Source organism: Rhinoderma darwinii, chromosome 1 (assembly GCF_050947455.1).
Source record: "Rhinoderma darwinii isolate aRhiDar2 chromosome 1, aRhiDar2.hap1, whole genome shotgun sequence".
NCBI lineage: Eukaryota > Metazoa > Chordata > Amphibia > Anura > Rhinodermatidae > Rhinoderma > Rhinoderma darwinii.
Window position 1 is genome coordinate 495,202,377 of NC_134687.1, and position 22,295 is coordinate 495,224,671.

Here is a 22,295-nt window from a genome sequence, read left to right on the forward strand (position 1 = left end):
ACAATGTGATTTTTTTTTTTTATATAATCTATCTCTCACTGGTAAAATTAACCTAGCCTAAAAATTCTAGACTGTTCATGTCTTTGACAGTGGGCAAACTTACAAAATCAGCAAGGGATCAAATACTTATTTCCTTCACTGTATATATACATACTCAAAGTAAAAAAAAAACTTTTCCATTCTCCCTCTAAATCAATGTAAAAAACAGAAACATAAAAAATTAACATAACTGGTATCGCCGCGTCCGTAAAAGTCCAAACTATTACAATATAACATTAATTAACCTGCACAATAAACGCGGTAAAAAAAAAAAAAATTCGCTGAAAAAACAGAATTGCTGTCATGTGGTCACCTCATTTTTCACAAAAAATGTAATAAAAGGTGATAAAAAAGTTTAATGTTTCCAAAAATAGTACTAATAGAAACTACAGCTCGCCCTGCAAATAATAAGCTCTCACACTGCTCAATCGAGGGAAAAATAAAAAGATATGGCTCTCAGAATATGATACAAAATTAATTTTCTTTTTAACAATTAATTTTTTCCTTGTAAAAGTAGTAAAACATAAAAAAAACTATATAAATTTGGTATCGCCGTAATCGTATGAATTCACAGAAAAAGTTTAACAAATAACTTTTACCACAAGGTGAACACCCTAAAAACGAAACCCCAAAAATATGGAGGAATCACTGGTTTTTTTCCCCATTCCAGCCCACAAATGTTGTTTCCTAGTTTCCAAGTACATTATATGGTACAATAAATGCTGCCATGAAAAACTACAACTTGTCCTGCAAAAAACAAGCCCTCATCAGGCTATATCGACAGAAAAATAAAAAAAGTTATGGTTTTTGGAAGATGGGGAAGAAAAAGCAAAAATGAAAATCTGAAAAATGGCTGCGGCGGGAAAGGGTTGAAGAGGATTTACACCCAAAACATAAATTGGCCATATACATACTCAAAGTAAAAAAAAAACTTTTCCATTCTCCCTCTAAATCAATGTAAAAAACAGAAACATAAAAAATTAACATAACTGGTATCGCCGCGTCCGTAAAAGTCCAAACTATTACAATATAACATTAATTAACCTGCACAATAAACGCGGTAAAAAAAAAAAAAATTCGCTGAAAAAACAGAATTGCTGTCATGTGGTCACCTCATTTTTCACAAAAAATGTAATAAAAGGTGATAAAAAAGTTTAATGTTTCCAAAAATAGTACTAATAGAAACTACAGCTCGCCCTGCAAATAATAAGCTCTCACACTGCTCAATCGAGGGAAAAATAAAAAGATATGGCTCTCAGAATATGATACAAAATTAATTTTCTTTTTAACAATTAATTTTTTCCTTGTAAAAGTAGTAAAACATAAAAAAAACTATATAAATTTGGTATCGCCGTAATCGTATGAATTCACAGAAAAAGTTTAACAAATAACTTTTACCACAAGGTGAACACCCTAAAAACGAAACCCCAAAAATATGGAGGAATCACTGTTTTTTTTCCCCATTCCAGCCCACAAATGTTGTTTCCTAGTTTCCAAGTACATTATATGGTACAATAAATGCTGCCATGAAAAACTACAACTTGTCCTGCAAAAAACAAGCCCTCATCAGGCTATATCGACAGAAAAATAAAAAAAGTTATGGTTTTTGGAAGATGGGGAAGAAAAAGCAAAAATGAAAATCTGAAAAATGGCTGCGGCGGGAAAGGGTTGAAGAGGATTTACACCCAAAACATAAATTGGCCATATACTAGTAAATCAAAAGTAACAACAGTAGCCAACAGTTTGTTAATTATTTTAGCTCTACTTATAAAGATATTGACATTTTTAGATTTTATAGTGGCAGACATTTTTTGCAATAGTGACAACAGGAAGTGCATCCATATTTGTTGTCACTTTTAATTCGATTCTCAGTAACCGATGGTAAAACTGTAATTCTAAGAGTTTTACCATCAGTTTCTGTGAATCTAAGGCAAACAAGTAAGGGTGCTTCCTTTCCAGTGCGGATTACCACTACCACACCTTCCTCATTATGAGACTAGAGAGCCCAATTCTCTTTTATCCTCCCACATACTATGCCATTTAGCAGAGCAGTTGACATGACCCTCAAGCTGGCTTTCAACTACCATTTTTGCTGGTGGTGCCTGTGAATAGAAGGAACCCAGCACAGGTTCACATCACCCATGGGTAAGAGGGCCAACCTTCTTCATAGACCCCCATTGCCAGTACCTGGGCAGTCTTTATGGTAAACAACCTTATACGCATACACTGATACACTCACTTATACACTGAAATTAGTGGGACTACTAGTCCCAGTAGAAGAGCAGAAGCTACCAATATGTACTGAAGAACACACATCACAGGTTATACTGTATAATGTACCCTTATAAATGTACCCTAAGTATATTCCCCTAATAGGGGTTGTCCTAGATTTAACAATTATCACCTATGCACAGGATAGGTGATAATTGTCTGATCGCTGGGGGCCTCAACAAATGGGTTCCTCATAACCGCACCCCTCGCAGTGAGGAGAAGCATAAATGGAGCGGTGATGAACATGTGCTCGCTGTTCCATTCAGTCTATGGGATGGGTGTATCCATCTCTTCCATAGATTTTGAAAGGAGTGGAAGCGCGCATGCTCGACCACCGCTCCATTCAATGTCTCGATTGGTAATTCTCTAGATCGGTGGGAGAACCAGCGGTGGGGGCCCCAGCATTCAGACAATAATCACCTATCCTGCGGATAGGTGAAAATTGTCAATTCAGAGACAATTCCTTTAAATATTCACAAAGAAAATGTGTAAATCATATTAACACTCTACGGCCTCTTGTGCTTTTACATTGGTTGACTTTTCTGCTTTCATTCAAGCTGGGTTAGGCAAAATGGCTGCAATGTTAAAAAATTACAAGTTTGTCTTGTGCCTTTTGTACTTTGCATCAATAAATAAGGCCTCAGAAAATATTCCCTGTAATCTTCAGTCTATGTTTATATTTTGTAATGGATTTGGTTCTGTAGCTTTTTGTCTCTTTGGTGGTTTAGCCTAAAGAAAAAACAAAACACAAGGAAAATTTATTTTAATGATGTATGATCACCACAGGCCCAAGTAGTGTCATGACATAATAGTATATATTTATATCATTGTAGGCTATTGTCATGATAGGATTATTATTATTATTGTTATTACTAATACGGTTATTATCCACCTTTAAATTCAGGAGAAATAAATTAGATTGCCAAGAAAAGAATTATGACAACACGAGGACTGATGAAGGACTGAACTTAAAGGGGTTTTCCAACTGTTTTAAAGGGGCTGCAGCGCCCGTACGAGCGCTGCTTCCCCTTCATTTCTTCTTGCTCTCTGTGATTGTTCGACACACATTTAGTGGCGATTCACAGGTATTCTCCCATTGCCTTTCACAGGCCTTTTCTCCCATTGAAGTGAATTAATGAAAAGGATGCAATACTGTGAATCGCCACTAAATTTGTGTCGAACATTCACAGTGAGCAAGAAGAAATGAAGGGGAAGCAGCGCTCGTACAAGCGCTGTGGCCCCTTCAAAACAGCTGATCGGACCCTGACCCATCAGCTATTGATGCCCTATCCTGAGGATAGGCCATCAATTTTTATCGTCTGGAAAACTACTTTAAAACTCCTGGGCCTTGGTGCAATGTATAAGCCCTTCTCATATACACGGCATAAATTTAGCTTTTTGACGGGCACCGATATTCGAAGGTCGTCATACCTAACAAATATACTGCTTAAAACCTGTTAATGTTTTAAGCACATAATTGCCAACTGTACCGAATTTGCCAGGACAGCCTTATGTTCTTTCTTGGCATTTCATCCATTCCTTGTGGATAAATTAGCTTTTATCAACATAAGAATTTTAAGTAATTCTGCTATGACTGTTAACACTTGAAGACACAGCTGTCCTCATCTGCAGGGGAGAGGGAGACAAGTTAAAATCCAACATACCCGATCCTTCTTTCTGATCCCCTATCCTCGACAGTCCGAATGCCTCAATGCACATTAGATTATCAGCAGATTCTGACGACATTTATTTAAAGGGGTTGTCCCTTAATCAAATATTATTTTAGATTACGTAACTCATCATATTCTAATGGAATCCGTTTAAAAGAAATGCTCCTATGTCAAGATATTGCTGTTACATACGTCTTATAGCGCCTTGGTGTTCTTCTGATTCTTATTGGCTGTCCTGCACAGGAATCACCCCCTACCCGTGTATAAGACATTCTGAATAGTGGGACGGAGCTACAAGGCATGTGTGTCCACTGGCACTGGATACATTAGGTGAATGTAAAGAAAAGAACACCAGAGGGTGCCATAACAAGTATGTAACACCAGGGCCGGCTTTAGGATAGATGGTGCCCTGTGCAAAATTAGCTTTTGGCGCCCCATAAAAAAGTATAATGCCCCCCGTAGTACCCTGTAGTGACTCTACACAGTATAATGTCCACTTAGTGGCCCCACACAGTATAATGCCCCCTTAGCTGCCTCCACACAGTATAATGCCCCTTTAGTGTACCCTACACAGTATAATGTCCCCTAAGTGCCCCCACAGTTTATTGCCCCCACACAGTATAATGCCCCCATAGCTGCCCCATACAGTATAATACTATTTAATATAATATATTATAACCCCTTTAAGGACACAGTATTTTGTCCTCTAACTGTGCCCACACAGTATATGCCCCCTAAGTACCACACACAGTATATTGCACCCTGTAGTGCCCCTACACAGTATAATGTCCACTTAGTGGCCCCCATACAGTATAATGCCCCCTTAGCTGCCCCACACAGTATAATGCCTCCTTTAGTGCTACCACAGTATAATGCTCCCTTTAGTGCACCTAAAAGTATAATGCCCCCTTTAGTGCCCCCACACAGTATAATGCCCCTTTTACTGGCCACCCACAGTATAATGTCCCCCAAGTGCCACCACACAGTATAATGCCCCTTTTAGTGCCTGAACACAGTATAATGTCCCCCAAGTGCCCCCACACAGTATATTGCCCCCTTTAGTGCCCACACAAAATATAATGTCCCTCTTTAGTGCTCTAACACAGAATAATGCCTTTTAGTGACCCCCACACAGTATAGTGCCCCCTTGTGACCCCCACATAGTATAAATAATGACCCCTTAGGTCACTCCACACACAATATAATGGCCACCTTATGCCCCCACTGTAACACTGTATAATTATGCCCACCCCACATAGTATAAAGCCTGCTAACAGCCCCCTTACACCCCCACTGTTCCACTGTGTAATTTAATAATTATGAATAAATAATGGTTGTCTTGCAGACTGGAGACCCGGGAACCGAGCGGTGGTTGATTTTACTCACCAATCGTCCGGGCGCTCCTGAGTCGTTCTCTGTTCTCCCCAAACAAATAAAACCAAAAATTATACTCACCTTGGCCCCACGACGAACGGAGCTGCTCCACACTCCCAACGGGATCCTTGCAAAGGCTGGCGTGATCCAGTGACATCATCATGCCGGCCTGCGCATGGATCCTGTGCCTGCGCCTGATAGGCTACCTCCCTGCTCTGCCATCGCGTTCAATAGTATCTGTGTCCTAAGGACGCAGACACTATTGAATGTGGCGTTGCTACCGCTGTAGCAGCCATAGCGGCTGCTAGCGGTGCCACCAGGCATGGGGGTGTCTGTGTCGGCAGGCGTAATGGGCCCCCTTATACCGCGGGCCCCATAGCAGCCGCTATGGCTGCTACAGAAGTAGTTACACTGAGAGTAGAGAAGGAGCGCCCAGGCGGAAAGGCAGCTGCAGAATCGCTGGGCCCAGGTGCTTCAGAAACACAAGCAGGGGAAGGGAGCCAACGCAGCGCCCCCTTCCACCTGCTGTTGTGATGCGCCCCGTGCGATGGCACAGGTCGCACACCCCAAAGGCTGGCCCTGTGTAACACCAATATCTAGGCACAGGAGCTTTTTTTTTCCTTGAAATGATTCCAAATGAAAAATTAACAAAGTGATATTTGTGGGACAACTCCTTTAACATGTATGGGCAGCATTGACATACCTCTTCATACTTGCAATCCCAATAGAAATCAGCCTTGCTGTTCAAATATAGGAGAATCAGGTCACAAAAAAGTGTAATCTACAACAAAAAAGTTATAATTATTCTACCATGAATTCCAGTACCAATTAATATTCTACATATAAGGCCTCACGCACACTTCCGTTGGCCGTCGTACGGCCGTTAATGATAGATCCGTGAAACACGGACCGCACACGGATGGCTTCCATGTGCAGTCCATTGTTTCATAGACCAAATCAATGAAAAGGCCGAGACTGTTCCATCAAAAACGGACAGGAGTAGGACCTGTCCTATTTTTGACGGAACGGCCACAGGGTTCCGTTGGAACAATGGAAGTGTGATGGCCCCATTGAAAAGAATGTGTCAGTGTGCTATCAGTTGAAAAAACGGATAGCACAATCAAGAAAATAACTGAAGTGGACATGAGGCAGGGGAGCCCATGAACGCAGAGGCAAACGAAAACCATAACTTTCCATTTGCATTACCATTGATTTCAATGGTAAGGCTTCCGTTGCGTAAGGTTTCCGTTTATTTTGCGGAAACAATAGCGCAGTCGTCTACGCTTTTGATTCCGCCAAAAAAACTGAAAACTTATGGAATGGAGACAAACGGAAACCATTTGCAACGGAAGCATTACCATTGAAATCAATGGTAATGCAAACGGAAAGCTATGGTTTCCGTTCATGGGTTCCCCTGACAGAAAGGTCTGACAGAACCCATCAACGGTACCCCAACACAGATGTGAACAAAGCCTTACAAGAGATAAAAAGTCTTCAAAGTACAAAGCATTTGTTTTTAGAGGTTTTTGTTTTTTCCATTCATGCTATAGCTCTAACACAGAGCTTACAATTGAGTATGGCTTCATTGCACAGGACCGTTTTACAGGTACATGATGTACAGATCCTTAATACAGTGCTTATAGAAATGTATGGGTACATACTGTACCTCCTTGTGCCTTTGATTTTATACAGAGACACAGATTTATTTCAATTCCATATAAATCAGTGAGAAAAAAAATTGTAGTATGTTTCATCGCATGCTGTCTAGGCAAGAATACAGTGCCTCACAGAAGCACCATATAGTGGCACATGCAGTGCCTACGCTCCTTTATATAGTACGGCCATACAGGCCCTGTACACACAACTTTTCCATTTGTATTAGGCCTTATCCTGAAAATCAAACAGTTGTTAATATAGAGCATATCTTCAAAGTGCGCAGAGCAAAGTTGGCCATACATTGAAGGGAGAAGGGAAAAAAAATGCCCTAAACCACATCTAAATGGAGACCACATCAACTTTTCTCATGGGGAGAAAAGTTGCAAAAAATGTTACACATTTTGCACAAATTATTATGCAACTTAAATTTTTTTTTTTTTTAGAAACGTAGGCCTATTTTTTTTTTATTTATAACTGCATGCATAATATTTTATATGTCTGTGTCAGATATTGAATTGAATAGAAACCCAAAGAGGATAAATTTCCAATGCTAGTTCCCGGGATTTACACTGCCATGGAAATGTTCCTACCTCAGTGTAGCAATGCCTTCCTCTTGTGTACTAATCCAGGTAAGCAAAGACGACAAAAGGGCTTGACTATGTTAGGAACATATAGAATATTGATAGACATGGGGAGAGGAGTAGAGAGCAGGGAAGTTTCTGTGAACATAGGTTAGTGACTGAAAAGGATAAAACCCTATTGTTTCATCATTTTAACTTTCGGTTAAATTCCTGTGCATTAAACTTTTTTTTCACCTGCTGCTTTTTGGCTACAAAAAGGTATAAATCACAAAATTCTTTTTAGATATAAAAGTGATTCCTAAAGGTGGAGAATTATCATTTTCTAAGTTGACTTTTGCATTGTGGCTTCCGTTCGTAATGGATGCCACAATGCTCTGCTGGAGCCGATGTACGACGGGACGGATACCACCGGTGTCTGATGGACCCCACCAGTGATGGACCTCATTGACTTATAATGGGTCTATCGGGTTCCGGGATAGTGTCCTTCATTTTGTCAGAAAATGTTTTCCTGTCAAATGTGACGGAATCTGCGACGGGGGATCTGAAACGGGTCTGTGATGCGGATGTGAACAGAGGCTAAGTCTCTGTTCATGCTTGTATCGTGATTTCCATTTATGATAGCAGCCATTTTTTCCAGATTTTCCCATTCACCGTTACTTTTTTTTACTGAGAAAATACAATAGTAATTACTTACTACACCCAAGAAGGCACATCCAGTTCCAAGACATATGGCTGTTGGCACTAGGCCAAACTTTCTCGCCTGAATAAAAAAGCCAAAATGTAATTAAACCAGAAAAACAAGATCTAGACTTTGTAATATTTAATCAAGACTCAAACACATACCTCTCCTGTCACAGATATCTCAAATCGGATCCCAAACAGCTTCAAAAGATCTCTGTATTCACGTCTGTCTCTATCCCAATAATAAGTGGCTGTTCTACAAATAAATAATACATTAAAAATGTTTTTAGAATAATTTTCAAGCCATAGAATGCCCCATTCCTGTCCTCCTCCTTGACTGTATATCTGCCAACTATATAATCCTGTTCAGTGCTAATCTGTGCTATTAAAAGAGGAAGTGACAAGTAAGCAGCGCCTCCTGTTGGATGGAGCTGAATCCTAGATGAAGCGAGTGTGAGGTGTGTTGGCTAAGAAAGCTGTCAATGACACATTTAAGGCACTTTTGCTCATGTGGACCAAGTCCCTTTATGTTTCACCTGGACGGCCTTCATTTGAATGCCGAAATGTAATACTATAGTATATTTCCTCTGTAGTGCTCCCTGCAAGGGAAATGCATAGCTGTTCGCATATTCCCCTGGCAAAATCAGCTGTTTGCTGGGTGTTTCTGCTGAGTGCCACAGCGGCTCTTATATTAAAGGGGGTTGTGTGTGATGATGAAACCCCTTTAAAATTGCATCTGCCATAATTTATTCATTTTCTCTCCAGTAAGGTGTTCCTGTGACATGCTATTCAGAGATGGCAGCATGTCAAAGTATGTGCACTCACTGACCTATCTCCCTCAAAGTAAATCGCTAAAAATGTGCCCTCCGCACCAAAAAGGTTGGACTGCCCTGCTGTACATGTGTTTCAAAGCACTTTCTAGTTTTCTTGAGATCAGAATGTACTTACACTATATAGAAAAACGCACCTGAAGTTGTTTTTCCTGTCTTGAAGTCTAAATGAGTATTGTGGCATACAGGCACTTTCTGACTGATCCAAGTCACAGTTCCACATAATGTCAATTCCAATAACTCCACCCTGAAATATATTACCATCAACATATTTATAAACATTCGCTTTAGAGTACCTTCATGTGCTTTTAGGAAAAATGGCACATAAAAAAAGCTTGTAAAAAACACACGACATTCATGTTTTTTTTACAGGCCACAAAAAAAGTAAGCCTTAGGGCACATTCAGACGTGGGAGTTTTCCGCTGCAAATGTTGGTGCAGATTTGGGGCAAGTACGCAACGAATCTGCACCAACATTTGCATATTTGACAGGTAATTCAGACGTCGCAGATATCACAGCGGACTTGCCACATGTTTCAGTTTTTGCATTGCAAAGGCTGAAATCCGCAGTGAAATTCCGCTTCTTCTCCTCAACAGACAGTGCTGCTGCGAAGGGAAAATTCCGCACCGCAGCCTATGGTCCGCAGCGGAGTTTTCCACAACGTCTGAACTAACTTGCCTAAAAATGTATAGAAACAAATGTAAAAAACGGCCGCTGGAGAATTCCACTGCGGACTGTCCGCAGCGGAATTCCACAGCAATTCCGCCACGTGTGAATGTGCCCTTAGGGTATGTTCACACCTTTAGCAAAAAACAGCTGTTTTCAAGGAAAAACAGCTCCTGATATTCAACAGTTTTTTAATCAAACAAGCATTTTTCGCGGCCGTTTTTGGATCTGTTTTTCTATTGAGTCAATGAAAAACGGCTCAAAAAACGGCTCAAGAAGTGACATGCACTTCTTTTTACGGGGCGCCTTCATACGCGCCATTTTTTGAAAATGAGGTGTAAAAAAACGCCCCTTTGGAACAGAATGCCGTATTTCCCATTGAAATCAATGGGCTGATGTTTGTAGGCGTTCTGCTTCCTATTTTCAGCCGTTTTTCGGGACGTTTACAGTCCGAAAAATGGCTGAAAATAGCCCATGTGAACATACCCTTATGGAGGATGTCAAGAATTGTTCTGACGTATGCACAGTCAGGCAAATTGCAGCGGAATACAATGCTGGTGCTTCAACTAACATGTCCAAACTAACAACTTGTCCTTCCTCAGACTCTACTGGGAAAAAGAGCACAAAAATTGGATCACTGAGCAGGGCTTACCTAAGCATTGTGGCCGACTAAGTTTATTCCTTCATGGCAGCTGGTTACCCTATGACAGAAGGACACTTTAGCGGCAACTGCAAGAAGTTATCCTGTCTGCATGGGCCAATATTCCTGCAGAACTATTTTAATACCTAGAATCTTTGCTATGACGAATTGCTGTGGTTCTGAAGGCCAAAGGAATTCCAATGTTCTACTAGATGGGTGTCTCTAATAAAGTGGCCATTCAGTGTAAATCTATGCAGCAGTCTTCCCATATATAAAAGACAACATGGGCAATTGAGATTGTGATATCTTTTTTCGGAACTAGCTCTATACACAGCTAGATTTTAGCTGTACCTTTAAGAGAATGTCCCCCAGGCAATTGTACTAACGGTATGATTAAGTCCCAAGTGACAGAGATAGAAATACCTCTTTTAGGGTCTTTCAAACTTCTTATTTTGCCCTGCTCTACACCACCAATAGCAAATATTACAAAAAATGGAAAGGGGGATATGGATAGAAAAAGAAGGGCAAGAAGTTTTAGGATCAATGGATCTCTAAATTATATTGTAAAGGATCTGCCAGGCACTAAGTCTGTGGATACTCCCAGGATTAATCAATCGACACCTGAGGCCGGACCTCTTAGAATGACTCCGGCTCCCACCAATCAGGGTGGCAGGCTCAGGAGTGGGAGAGCCTATCGCGGCCTGGTCAGTCGGAGTTAGCTCCGCCCCCTGTCCATTTATACCTGCCGTTTTCTCTTCCTCATTGCTTGTGATTCTTCCTGGTTTCCTGCCTTGCTCCAGCCTGCTTCTGCCTTGCTTCAGCCTTGCTAAAGCTTCCGCTTATCCTGCTTCGCTCTGCCCCCGGCTTGCTTCCTGCTCTGCGTTCATATACTTCGTGACACCCTGATTCTGACTGGCTCGTTCACCACTCTGGTTTCCTCACGGTGTTCCGTGGGCTACTGCCCCTTCCCTTGCTTGTTCCCTGTTTGTATTCCCTTGCACTTAGTCAGCGTAGGGACCGCCGCCAAGTTGTACCCCGTCGCCTAGGGCGGGTCGTTGCAAGTAGGCAGGGACAGGGCGGTGGGTAGATTAGGGATCACTTGTCCCCTTCCCCTCCTTCCTGCCATAACATAATCACAAGCCCATACCTAGTCTACCCTTTCTTCTACTCTATCATGGACCCCCTTGAGACCCTGACCCAGCAGATGCAGGGCCTCTCCCTACAGGTCCAGGCCCTGGCTCAGAGGGTCAACCAGCCTGACGCTGCCATAGTAGTACCCCTCGCCTCACCTCTAGAACCTGATCTCAAGTTACCTGACCGGTTCTCAGGGGACCGTAAGACTTTTCTCTCCTTTCGGGAGAGTTGCAGACTTTACTTCCGTCTAAAACCTCACTCCTCAGGTTCCGAGAACCAGCGGGTGGGAATCATTATATCCCGACTCCAGGAAGGGCCCCAAGAGTGGGCCTTCTCCTTGGCTTCTGACGCCCCTGAACTTTCCTCCGTTGATCGTTTTTTCTCTGCCCTCGGACTCATTTACGACGAGACTGACAGGACTGCCTTAGCCGAGAGTCAGCTGGTGACCTTACGTCAGGGTAGGAGACCTGTTGGGGAATACTGTTCTGACTTTAGAAAGTGGTGCGTAGCTTCTCGGTGGAATGACCCTGCCCTAAGGTGCCAGTTTAGGTTAGGCTTGTCTAACGCCCTGAAGGATCTGCTTGTTAGCTACCCCTCTTCTGACTCCCTAGACCAGGTTATGGCCTTAGCAGTACGACTTGACCGACGTCTCAGGGAACGACAGCTTGAACGTTTCAGTGTTTTCCCCTCTGACTTCCCTGCGATTCCCCCCGAGGTTCCGTCTCCTCGCTCTTCCACGGAAGACTCGGAGGTACCTATGCAACTCGGGGCCTCCGTGTCCCCTCGACAACGTAGAGAGTTCCGCAGGAAGAATGGTCTCTGCTTCTATTGTGGGGATGACAAGCATCAACTGAACACCTGTCCCAGGCGCAAGAATAAGCAGCCGGAAAACTTCCGCGCCTAAGTGATCATCGGGGAGGTCACTTGGGCGCACAGGTATTTCCCGTTAATATGAAACGCAATAAAATTTTGCTTCCCTTTCAGGTCTCCTTTGCTGGTCGGTCTGCCACCGGCAGTGCCTTCGCGGATTCAGGCTCATCTGCTAATATCATGTCTGTGGAATTTGCTATGTCTCTAAAAATGCCTTTTATTGATTTGCCTAATCCTGTCCCGGTAGTGGGTATCGACTCCACTCCTCTTGCTAATGGTTATTTTACTCAGCATACTCCTGTTTTTGAACTCCTTGTTGGCTCCATGCATTTGGAGCAGTGCTCTGTACTGTTGATGCAGGGATTATCGTCCGATCTGGTATTAGGTCTTCCCTGGTTGCAGTTGCATAATCCCACGTTTGACTGGAATACTGGGGATCTCACCAAATGGGGTAGTGAATGCCTGACGTCATGTCTTTCGGTTAACTCTATTTCTCCCCGTGAGGAGGTAAACACGCTACCTGAGTTTGTTCAGGACTTCGCTGATGTTTTCTCTAAGGAGGCCTCCGAGGTGTTGCCCCCTCATAGAGATTACGATTGCGCTATCGATTTGGTACCAGGTGCTAAGCTTCCTAAGGGTAGGATATTTAATCTTTCATGTCCTGAACGTGAAGCCATGAGGGAATATATCCAAGAATGCCTGGCCAAGGGTTTCATTCGCCCCTCGACTTCTCCTGTAGGTGCTGGCTTCTTCTTCGTGGGGAAGAAGGATGGTGGTCTTAGGCCGTGCATTGACTATCGTAACTTGAATAAGGTCACAGTAAGGAACCAGTATCCCCTTCCTTTGATTCCGGATCTTTTTAATCAGGTTCAGGGGGCCCAATGGTTCTCTAAGTTTGATCTACGGGGGGCATATAACCTTATCCGCATCAAAGAGGGGGATGAGTGGAAGACTGCGTTCAACACGCCCGAAGGTCATTTCGAATACCTGGTCATGCCCTTTGGGTTGTGTAATGCCCCTGCTGTCTTCCAGAATTGTATTAATGAAATTCTGAGAGATTACCTGGAAAATTTTCTTGTAGTGTACCTTGATGACATACTGGTGTTTTCCAAGGACTGGTCCTCCCACGTGGAGCATGTCAGGAAGGTGCTCCAGGTCCTCCGGGAAAATAATCTGTTTGCGAAAACCGAAAAATGTGTGTTCGGGGTACAGGAGATACCATTTTTGGGTCAAATCCTCACTCCTCATGAATTCCGCATGGACCCTGCCAAGGTTCAGGCTGTGGCGGAATGGGTCCAACCTGCCTCCCTGAAGGCGCTACAGTGTTTTTTGGGGTTCGCTAACTATTACAGGAGATTTATTGCCAACTTCTCGGTCGTCGCTAAGCCTCTTACGGACATCACTCGCAAGGGTGCTGATGCCCTCCACTGGCCTCCTGAGGCCGTCCAGGCTTTTGAGACCCTCAAGAAGTGCTTTATCTCGGCCCCTGTGCTGGTTCAGCCCAACCAAAGGGAGCCATTTATCGTGGAGGTTGACGCGTCCGAGGTGGGAGTGGGGGCCGTCTTGTCCCAGGGTACCAGGTCCCTCACCCATCTCCGCCTCTGTGCTTACTTCTCCAGGAAGTTTTCGGCCACGGAGAGTAACTATGATATTGGCAACCGCGAACTCTTAGCCATTAAATGGGCTTTTGAAGAGTGGCGTCACTTCCTGGAGGGGGCCAGACACCAGGTAACGGTCCTTACTGACCACAAGAATCTGGTTTTCCTAGAATCTGCCCGGAGGCTTAATCCGAGACAAGCTCGATGGGCGCTATTTTTTACCAGATTTAACTTCTTGGTTACCTATAGGGCTGGGTCCAAAAATATTAAGGCTGATGCACTGTCACGTAGTTTTATGGCCAATCCTCCTTCGGAGAAGGATCCTGCTTGTATTTTACCCCCTGGTATAATCGTTTCTGCCACTGATTCTGATTTAGTCTCTGACATTGCGGCTGATCAAGGTTCAGCTCCCGGGAACCTCCCTGGGGACAAGCTGTTTGTGCCCCTGCAATACCGGCTAAGGGTACTTAGGGAAAACCATGACTCCGCACTATATGGTCATCCTGGTATCTTGGGTACCAAACACCTCATTACCAGAAACTATTGGTGGCCTGGGTTGCCTAAAGACGTTAGGGCTTACGTCGCCGCTTGTGAGGTTTGTGCTAGGTCCAAGACCCCTAGGTCCCGACCTGCGGGCTTACTACGTTCTTTGCCCATTCCCCAGAGACCTTGGACCCATATCTCCATGGATTTTATCACCGATTTGCCTCCATCTCAAGGCAAGTCGGTGGTGTGGGTGGTAGTAGACCGCTTCAGCAAGATGTGCCACTTTGTGCCCCTTAAGAAACTACCTAACGCCAAGACGTTAGCTTCTTTGTTTGTTAAACACATTCTGCGTCTCCATGGGGTCCCAGTCAATATCGTTTCTGACAGAGGGGTACAATTTGTTTCTTTATTTTGGAGAGCCTTTTGTAAAAAGTTGGAGATTGATCTGTCCTTCTCCTCCGCCTTCCATCCCGAAACTAATGGCCAAACGGAGAGGACTAATCAATCCCTGGAACAATATTTAAGGTGTTTCATCTCTGACTGTCAATTTGATTGGGTCTCATTCATTCCTCTCGCCGAATTTTCCCTGATAACCGGGTCAGTAACTCGTCAGGGGTCTCCCCGTTATTCTGTAATTTCGGGTTTAATCCACGGTTCTCCTCCGTTTCTCCTGGTAGTTCCAATAATCCCGATGTAGAGGACGTTCATCGGGAACTGTGCACAGTCTGGGCCCAGGTTCAGAAGAACCTAGAGGCGTCCCAGAGCGTACAAAAGATTCAGGCTGATAGAAGACGTTCTGCTAACCCCCGGTTTGTCGTCGGGGATCTGGTGTGGTTGTCGTCTAGGAACTTGCGCCTTAAGGTCCCGTCCAGGAAGTTTGCTCCCCGATTTATTGGGCCTTATAAGGTCATTGAAGTCCTCAACCCTGTATCCTTCCGTCTGGAGCTGCCCCCATCCTTTCGCATACACAACGTCTTTCATGCCTCCCTCCTTAAACGCTGCTCCCCGTCCTGGTCCCCCTCGAGGAAACCTCCTGTTCCCGTTCTCACCCCTGAGGGGGTGGAATTTGAGGTGGCCAAGATTGTGGACAGTAGGATGATCCAGGGCTCCCTCCAGTACCTGGACCATTGGAGAGGATATGGGCCGGAGGAGAGGACTTGGGTACCTGCTCGAGATGTTCACGCTGGGGTATTGGTCAGGAGGTTCCACCTTCTCTTCCCCACTAAACCAGGTCCTCTTAGTAAGGGTCCGGTGGCCCCTCATAAAAGGGGGGGTACTGTAAAGGATCTGCCAGGCACTACGTCTGTGGATACTCCCAGGATTAGTCAATCGACACCTGAGGCCGGACCTCTTAGACTGACTCCGGCTCCCACCAATCAGGGTGGCAGGCTCAGGAGTGGGAGAGCCTATCGCGGCCTGGTCAGTCGGAGTTAGCTCCGCCCCTGTCCATTTATACCTGCCGTTTGATCTTCCTCATTGCTTGTGATTCTTCCTGGTTTCCTGGCCCCGCTACAGCCTTGCTCCAGCCTGCTTCTGCCTTGCTTCAGCCTTGCTACAGCTTCCGCTTATCCTGCTTCGCTCTGCCCCCGGCTTGCTTCCTGCTCCTTGCTCTGCGTTCATATACTTCGTGACACCCTGATTCTGACTGGCTCGTTCACCACTCTGGTTTCCTCACGGTGTTCCGTGGGCTACTGCCCCTTCCCTTGCTTGTTCCCTGTTTGTATTCCCTTGCACATAGTCAGCGTAGGGACCGCCGCCAAGTTGTACCCCATCGCCTAGGGCGGGTCGTTGCAAGTAGGCAGGGATAGGGCGGTAGGTAGATTAGGGATCACTTGTCCCCTTCCCCTCCTTTCTGCCATAACATATATAAAACCGATTTTAGTAGGTATAAGTTACCTGGCAGGGATAGGTTGAGCGGTCCATTAGTTTAGAACACCCTATTTAAGACTTCAAATCCCATTTAACATAAATATATCTTACCAGTGTTTAATATTATACTTAGTTGGTATTATAATAAAAAACAGTTAAATGGGAATAGGGAGGGAAAGGTAGATTAACGGATCTAAATAATAATGTTGGAGGTGCTCCCAAAGAGGACACTGTGGAGGTATTAATGCGTTGTCGTTTAGAGTACAGCACTGCATCTACTACTGGCAGATAAATTGCTCTTAGGAGGAGTTCACACAGAGTTTTTGAATGAGTTTTTTTACCCTGAAACCGCGCCGCAAAATGTGCCAAAAAAAGGCCGAAAATGTCTCCCATTGATTTTAAAAAAAACGTCTCGCGGGAAAAAGAAGGGACATGCCCTATCTTCGGGCATTTATGCCTTTGACCTCCCATAGACATCAATGGGAAGCAGAGAAAGCGTATTTCGCGGCGCTTTATGCCCGCGGCGCTCAATGGCCGCGGATGAAAAACACCACGAAAAACGCCTAAGGCTATGTTCACACTGAGTTTTTTTGCAGGCGGAAATTCTGCCTCAAAAGTCAGTTTGGAAGTTTGAGGCAGATTTTCCTCTCCCTGCACGCCGTTTTCGCCATTAAGCGCAGCGGGCATAAAACCCCGCAAAATACGATTGATGTCAATGGGAGGTCAGAGGCGTAAACGCCTGAAGATAGGGCATTGAAATCAATGGGAGGCATTTTCGGGCCGTTTTTGACGAGTTTTGTGGCGCGGTTTCCACGTCAAAAAAACCTCTGTGTGAACATAGCCTTATGCTGAACTTGAGTTATTGACTATTTTGCCAGACTGTATTATTCAGACCCTCATTAGGAGATACATTGTATATATTTCAATGTTATTTTTAGGTAAACAATTGTATCTCCCAGTAATTATCTGGTTGCTCTTACATATGAGCATTTAACCCCTTAGTGACCACCAATACGCCTTTTTACGTTGGTCACTAAGGGGCATTAGGCTAGGCTGACTCCTTTTCACGTTCGCCTAGTCTAAGTCCTGCACGGGTCTCCCGTGCAGGCTGGAGCCGGGGCTCAGCTGTCTGATGACAGCTGAGCTCCTGCTCCAACACCCGCGATCAAAGTTTACTTAGATCGCGGCCGTTTAACCCGTTAAATGCCGCCGGCAATAGCGACCACGGCATTTAACTTTGTTTACAGAGGGAGTGCGCTCCCTCTGTCACCCATCGGCGGCCCGCGAATGCAATCGCGGGTCTCCGATGAGGTGTCATGGCAGCCGGGGGTTTGATAAAAGCCCCCAGGTCTGCCCTGGACATATGCCTGTTAGGACGCGCCGGAGGCACGTCCTAACAGATTGCCTGTCAGATTTACACTGACAGGCAATAATGCTCTGGTATACGAAGGATACCAGAGCATTATATCAGCGATCTGAAGATCGCACAGTAAAGTCCCCTAGTGGGACTAGTGAAATAAAGAATAAATGTGAAATAAAGATTAATAATAAAAGTTACAGTAAAAACATAAATAAAACCATTTTTTTTCCATAAAAAGTGGTTTTATTTAGTAAAAGTGTAAAAAATAATAAAAAAAGTACACATATATGGTATCGCCGCAACCGTAATGACTCCATTAATAAAGTTAATGTGTAATTTAAACCGCAAGGTGAACACCGTAAAAAAAACGCAAAAAATAATGGCGAAATTGCAATTTTTTTTCATTGCCCCCCAAAAGTCATAATAAAAAATGAATCAATAAGTCCCATGCACCCCAAAATCAGTACTACGTCTTGTCCCACAGAAAACAAGCCCAAAAAATCACTACATTGATGGAAAAATAAAAAAGTTACGGCTCTTGGAAAGCGACGATGCAAAAACAAATAATTTTAGTTCAAAAGTGTTTTTATTGTGCAAAAGTCGTAAAAAATAAAAAACCTCTACATATGTGGTATCACCGTAATCGTACCGACCCATAGAATAAAGGTAATGTGCTATTTACGTCGCACAGTGAACGGCGTCAATGTAAAAACGCATAGAACAATGGCGGAATTTCAGGTTTTTTTTATAATCCCCCCAAAAAAAGTTAATAAAAGCTAATAAAAAAAAAAGTTAATAAAAGCTAATAAAAAAATTATATGTACCCAAAAATGGTGCTATTAAAAAGTACAACTAATCCTGCAAAAAATAAGTCCTCATACAGTTATGTAGACGAAAAAATAAAAAAGTTATAGCTCTTTGAATGCGACTATAGAAAAACGAATAAAATAGCTTGGCCATTAGGGCCTAAAATGGGCTGGTCACTAAGGGGTTAATCATTTACTTTGTTGCCAGCAATCCTATTCAATGCGGAGATCTGGCAACACTTAATTGTAACAGCGGCTCTGACGGCCACCGCTCTCCTCTTCAGTAATCACCGAAGGTACACTGTTCAGTGCCCGGCTGTAAACCAGACAACTGACATGGCACGCCGTTCTGTCTGAGTGCAGGGATCGGACTTGCCACTCACACTCTGTACGAACGCTGTGAACGGATGTGACAATATTCAGCTGTGGATTCCCACAAATGTGCACATCGATGGTTCAGTGAGAGCAGCGTCTATCACCGCCACTGAAAGGCTGCTCTCCCACTTGGCAATCGCTGCTTACGAGCACACAAACACGAGTGTAAATGAAAGTGAAGCAAAGGAGCAAATTCTAAGCTTTCCCTCAATTGTACTGTCCCTGACCTAAAGCCGGGCTCGCCCCGACGCACATTTTGCTGACGTTAGTCAGCTTCTTCTAGGGGCCGTACAATTGACAGTACAATTGAGGGAAAGCTTAGAATTTGCTCCTTTGCTTCGCATTCATTTACACTCAAGTCAGATCCCTGCATGGCAAGTCAGATCCCTGCTCTCAGACAGATGGGCGGACTTGCCAAGTCAGTTGTCTGGTTTACAGCCGGGCACTGAATAGTGTAGCTTCGATGATTACTGAAGAGGAAACCGGTAGCCGTCAGAGCCGCTGTTACAATTCAGTGTTTCATGTTGCCAGATCTCAGCATTGAATAGGATTGCTGGCAAGAAAATGATTAAATGCTCACACATAAGAGCAACCAGATAATTACTGGGAGATACAATTGTTTGTCTAAGATGAGGGTCTGAATAATACAGTCTGGCAAAATAGTCAATAACTCAAACTCAGTGTAAGAGCAATTTATCTGCCAGTAGTAGGTGCAGTGCAGTACTCTAAACGACAACACATTAATACCTCCACAGTGTTGCCCAAGCAGTCGTTCCAGTCCCAACTCCGGTTGAACCAAAAATTAACTTACCTGATCGTAATCTTTTGTTAATTTTCGGGAGAATTGTAAGTTATATTTTCGACTTAGACCTATCTCCGCCTGTAACTTTGGAAGTGGTTACTTTGCATACTGAACTAATCTCTTGCTTTATCCTAGACAATTTGCCTTCTGAGGTAATATTGTGTGTTGTCATTTCACGTTTGCAGGGTGATCCTCAAACCTGGGCCTTTACATTGAGACTTGATGCCCATGAACTTTTTTCTGTGGAGATCTTCTTTGAGGTATTACGTTTAATATATGGAGAACCAGATATCACTGCAATAGTTGAGGCCAATCTGTTGTCTCTACAGCAAGGACGGCGTCCTGTCAAAAATTATTGTTCGGAATTTAGACGATGGTCCATCTCTTCACAGTGGAATGATGCTGCACTCCAATGTCAATTCCGCCAAGGCCTTTCTGAAACCTTGAAAGATCTCCTAATTAATTACCCTCCACCCTTGACTCTAGAGGATAACATGACCCTTGTTGTGCGTCTGGACCGACGACTACGAGAGCGCAAAAATGAAAGATCAGCAATGGCCTCTCCCCTTCCCTGCGGTCCCTTCATCTCATGCACAAGAGCCCATGCAGTTGGGCTCCACTATGTCTTCTCAAGAACGGAGACTTTTTCGGAAACGCAGAGGGCTGTGTTTCTATTGCGCGGACGCTGGTCATATGCTCAAGAACTGTTCCAAACATCAAAAAACTTCCAAAAAACTTCAGTACCTAGATGGTCCCTGGGAATACCATCTGGGCAGTAAGGTTTCCCCCACATTTTCTCAAAAAATCCCTTTGCCTATTGAATAACTGGTTGAGAAATTCCCAGGGTGGAAGTTTTATTTGCTATGTGAGCGATTCCCCAAGGGCTGCTGGAGACTGTCGGAACTGAGCGTGCAAATAAATCTGCAAACCCAAATCCGTCACAACTCTGATCAACAGTGTCTAAGGCTAATCTATGGTTTTCGCCATAGCCCACCGCAAGGCAGATTGGTTTTTCCTGCATAGAACCCAGGTTGTTTTAACAGAGTTCGGTGTTGGACAAGAGGTGCAATGCAGGCAATACCAGAACAGGTATCAAGTCAGTCAGAGGGTAAACACAAAGTCCAAATCACAAAGCTAGGGGATGTCAGTAATAGCAGAGGTCAGTACCAACAGGGAGCAGAAAGACCAAATCCGTAAGCAAAGGGTAATCCAGTTCCAAAAAGTCCAAATAGTCAAAGATACATGGTTTAGTCAGCTTGATCAAACACATGCAGCAAGGAAAATCACAAGCAAAGAACACAGAAGCAACCCAGGTTTAAAGGGAACCTGTCACCAGCATTTCACCTATTAAACCAGCAATATCTGGTGGTAGTGGGTGAAAAATTATTTCTATATAACCTATAATTATCTTCTAAGTAGCTCTGTAGCTTTAGTATTCAGTTTTTTAGTGTTCCCACACAATATGCTAATGAGCATAACAGAGCCATATCTTCGTTTGAAAAGAGTCAAATCTTCGTTTGAAAAGAGTCAAATCTTCATTCCTCAAGTCTTTCCGAGTTTACCCCGTCTCCTTACTGTTGATTGACAGCTCCTCGCCTTTCCCCAGCACACAAAATCTCAAGTAGAGTTCAAAAGGTGAAATGCTGGTGACAGGTTCCCTTTAAGTACTCCACCCTTACACCTGATAGGAAGAAAGACAGAGAGAAGGGATAGGGAAAGACAACGTTATGAGCATTTTAAAATTTATGTTTAAAAAAAAAAAGCCCAGTTGGGCTTTTACAAAAAATTAGCATAAATGTTAAAATGCGTATAACTTTGTCATTAATAAAAGTTGTTTTTAAAAAAAAAATAACAGTAGTTATATACAACACAGCGCCTATTAGATTAGGTAGGAGATAGGGAAGTATGAAACTGGTGACAGAGCCTCTTTAACTTGAAATAAAATTCTGGTTATTGCACCAGGAGAGTTAAAGATATTTATTTATTCATTTACATTTGGATGAGCAAGTTGCTAAATCACAGGGTGCTACTAGAAACGCCATCAATAATGGGCTTTTATTATGAATGAATAAATGTTTTGGGCCACGTATAGGTCTAGTTTTTCTGTTGTTTACTTTTAGGCTGGGTTCACACTATCTATTTTCAGGCGTAAACGAGGCGTATTATGCCTCGATTTACGCCTGAAAATACGGCTACAATACGTCGGCAAACATCTGCCCATTCATTTGAATGGGTTTGCCGACGTACTGTGCCGACGACCTGTAATTTACGCGTCGTCGTTTGACAGCTGTCAAAGAAGTGCAGGACACTTCTTTGGACGTAATTTGAGCCGTTTTTCATTGTATTCAATGAAGAACAGCTCTAAATTACGGCCGTCAAAGACGCCTCGCATAATGCGAGGAGGAGCAATTACGTCTGAAACGACAGAGCTGTTTTCTCCTGAAAACAGTCTGTAATTTCAGACGTAAAAGGCAGCTATCGTGTGCACATACCCTTAATGAGTTGTTCTTACACTTTAGGGTTGAGGAAATGTATCCTGATTTTTGGAGGCAAGATAATATTGTATTTGTTACGACCAGCGGGTTGT

The 22,295-nt window shown here is 43.6% G+C and overlaps 1 protein-coding gene across 1 annotated transcript in view; it reads right to left on the reverse strand.

Annotated features, from left to right (window-relative positions):
* Positions 1–1,033: 1,033 nt before the first annotated feature.
* The window catches only part of P2RX6 (purinergic receptor P2X 6), a 101,883-nt gene continuing 80,621 nt past the window's right edge, over positions 1,034–22,295 (reverse strand). Inside the window, exons 8-12 of the mRNA XM_075854779.1 lie at positions 9,240–9,349; positions 8,435–8,528; positions 8,286–8,351; positions 6,058–6,135; positions 1,034–3,039 (exon numbers count right to left, since the gene is read on the reverse strand). Of these exons, the coding sequence (XP_075710894.1) occupies positions 2,974–3,039; positions 6,058–6,135; positions 8,286–8,351; positions 8,435–8,528; positions 9,240–9,349 (414 nt within the window). The 3' untranslated portion in view covers positions 1,034–2,973. The remainder of the gene's footprint in view (positions 3,040–6,057; positions 6,136–8,285; positions 8,352–8,434; positions 8,529–9,239; positions 9,350–22,295) is intronic.